This window comes from Eimeria mitis, genomic scaffold (assembly GCF_000499745.2).
Source record: "Eimeria mitis Houghton genomic scaffold, Emh_scaff629, whole genome shotgun sequence".
NCBI lineage: Eukaryota > Apicomplexa > Conoidasida > Eucoccidiorida > Eimeriidae > Eimeria > Eimeria mitis.
In genome coordinates this window covers 6,124-6,617 of record NW_013574476.1, presented here as the reverse complement: position 1 = coordinate 6,617, position 494 = coordinate 6,124, and the positions used below count along the sequence as shown (strand labels likewise).

Below are 494 nucleotides of genomic sequence, written 5' to 3'. Positions count from 1 at the left end.
TGCTGCCCCCCCTCCCCCACCACACGCCAGTCAGATTCATCTCCTGCTGCTGCTGCTGCTGCTGCTGCTGTTGCTGCTGCTGTTGTTGGTGCTGCTGCTGCTGCTGTTGGTGGTGGTGGTGGTGGTGCTGCTGCTGCTGCTGTCGCTGGTGCTGCTTTTGGTGCTGCTGCTGCTGGTGCTGCTGCTGTTCGTGTTGCTGCTGCTGGTGCTGCTGCGGTTGATTTTGCTGCTGTTGCTGCTGCTGCTGTTGGTTCTGCTGCTGCTATTGTCGTTGCAGGCGCTGCTGCTGCTGCAGTTACTGTTGCTGCTGCCAGTGCTGCTGCTGCTGCTGCTGCTGCTGCTGGTTGGTGTGCATGCTGCATTTGCTGCTGCTGCCTTCCTGGCTGCAGCAGCAGCTCGTCGCTGCTGCTGCTTGTTGCTGCTGCTGCTGCTGCTGCTGCTGCTATGCGTGCTGCTGCTGCTGCTGTTATGCGTGCTGCTGCAGCTGTTGTTGC

The 494-nt window shown here is 60.7% G+C and overlaps 1 protein-coding gene across 1 annotated transcript in view; it reads right to left on the bottom strand.

Annotated features, from left to right (window-relative positions):
• Positions 1-362, bottom strand: part of EMH_0018250 (uncharacterized protein) — a gene marked incomplete at both ends in the record, with an annotated part of 3,989 nt that extends 3,627 nt beyond the window's left edge. Inside the window, one exon of the mRNA XM_013501085.1 lies at positions 26-362. Within this exon, the coding sequence (XP_013356539.1) occupies positions 26-362 (337 nt within the window). The remainder of the gene's footprint in view (positions 1-25) is intronic.
• Positions 363-494: the final 132 nt, after the last annotated feature.